At 41.1% G+C, this 2,021-nt stretch overlaps 1 protein-coding gene across 1 annotated transcript; it reads right to left on the reverse strand.

The window, feature by feature from the left end:
* Positions 1–494: 494 nt before the first annotated feature.
* Positions 495–1,340, reverse strand: LOC126888553 (E3 SUMO-protein ligase KIAA1586-like). Its single transcript, XM_050656900.1, has one exon. The coding sequence runs from the start codon at positions 1,338–1,340 to the stop codon at positions 495–497; it is 846 nt and encodes a 281-aa protein (XP_050512857.1).
* Positions 1,341–2,021: the final 681 nt, after the last annotated feature.

Consider the following 2,021-nt stretch of genomic DNA (forward strand, 5'->3'; position numbering starts at 1 on the left):
TGAACGATACAATTTTTGGATTAGTTTTTAACACAACTGATGCAAAATTTCCTTCTTTTATGGCGATTTGTGCTTCCAGAACTTTCGTGCCTGGCTTCTCCTTTAAGTGCTCTTATCAGTTTGTCTGCATACACAATAGAAGTGTTTCTATTCTCTAAGCTCTCTGATAACAAAGCCAATTCAGCAAGAATGTCAAACATAAAGGCCAAGTTTAGTAGAAAACTCTGAGATGTTAGCCTATTTAATAAACCACTATATTTGCTTTTTTCAGTCGATGTTCTGTCAGGATCGTTTATGGCTTTAGATAAATGGTTTGCCAAAGCTTGAAAGCCAAACCACACAGCCGAGACGGTACGAAAGCTACTGGCTACCCATCTTGTGCTCAACACTCTTCCGATTTTGTTCATCTGAATTCGGCCCTTTGATCTGAAAACAGATTCGGCCCTTTGATCAGGAAGTTCAACTAGATCTAAGAACAAAATGTTAGGGGACTTTTATTTACTTATTTCACACTTCAAATAAATTATGAGTACTGACTTTGAACTTATGCTGGTGGATTCATCAATAATGATAGAAATTTTCCCAGAAACTTCCTTAACCTTATTCAATATTCTTAACTTCATCTCTTTTGATATATGATCAATAATTTCTACAGCACTGTATCTTGAATGAAGGCCTACACCGATATCTACTCCATTTAGTTTTTGAAGTTCTAATAAACCGAAATGATCGTTATATGGTCGGTCGTTCTTAGCTATGTAGTAAGCTGACCTAAAAATAGCTTTAGTTGATTCCATGTGAGCTGTATTTGCAGAATCAACTAATTGCGTAATAGGATTTTTATGAGAGGATTCAACAATGGCCTGAGCAGTACTATGTGCTTTGGACTGTTTGTGCTCTATAATTTTTTTTCTAAGTGATTTGAGCTGGTTAGTTCGGTTTGAGCCGTAACAGCTAACTTGAAATGTGCGCCACTCATGACTTAAAGAAACGTGTTCTTTCTTAAAAGCACCCATAGTTGTGACTTCAAAACAAACTTTGCAGCCTAATTTACCTTCTTTGCAATCTATCCAAGGATAAGTTTCCTTCTTACGAGTCCACATCTCTTCTGTCCAAACGTCAGGCCATTTTGTTTCTTTTTCCTTATTCGTTGATGTGCTGGGTTCACTTATTTGTTCGTTTTTATTTAAAGAGTTTCCAATCGCTAATTCATCAACCGAAACAACATTGGATTTATCTTGCTTGGTTCCTTTAGGTAGGCCTAACGTGTTTAGTTCACGTTTCACCGACGCACTAAAAAATGAGGTTAAAGTTTTTTGTTTAGGTTTAGAGTTATCCATAGCGATACTACAGCTAGCTTATGTCAACAGATTTGGACGTTGGGCAAAGATAACACAACTATTAAAACTATTTCACCTCTTCCAGTAGGTATCCGCGACACGTAACGTAATAATTGGAGCAGAAACACTAAATTAATATACAGTGCACGTGCACTATGCAAAGCAGACGAGACGCAACTACAACTGAGCAGGATTAGCATGGCCGGGTGGGCTGGAGATGCGCAGTAGCTACGGAGTGGATTTCAGTGGTGGGGGAAGCGACTCCGGCGACTCAGTCTGTTGCCGCTCTCACTGCCGGGTGTATCGCTCCAGTCTACAGTGTACAGGGCCAGCTCGCTCCGCTACCGCTCCTCGGGCGGGGCGCGGGTGATCGGAGCGTCGAGTGAGCTAGAGAGAAATCGAGGGGGAGAGGCGAGAGATAAGAAGGACACAATATTTCAATATTGTTGTGGCTATTCCTCCTTCCGTGGTGGGGGGAGGGTTGTGGTGACACGGACACGGTAGTGCTGGGCGCGGACCGCTGAGATGTCTATCATGTCTATCCATCAACTATCCCGTCTGCCAGTCGCTCGCTCAACTTTTGCGCTTACAATTACGAACTACCTAATCGTAGCTGCGTATGCCTTAACTGATTAACCACGATAACTAACGTGTAAAAATTACTTAGTAAAGGACAAAACA

The sequence above is a fragment of the Diabrotica virgifera genome, chromosome 7 (genome assembly GCF_917563875.1).
Source record: "Diabrotica virgifera virgifera chromosome 7, PGI_DIABVI_V3a".
Taxonomy (NCBI): Eukaryota; Metazoa; Arthropoda; class Insecta; order Coleoptera; family Chrysomelidae; genus Diabrotica; species Diabrotica virgifera.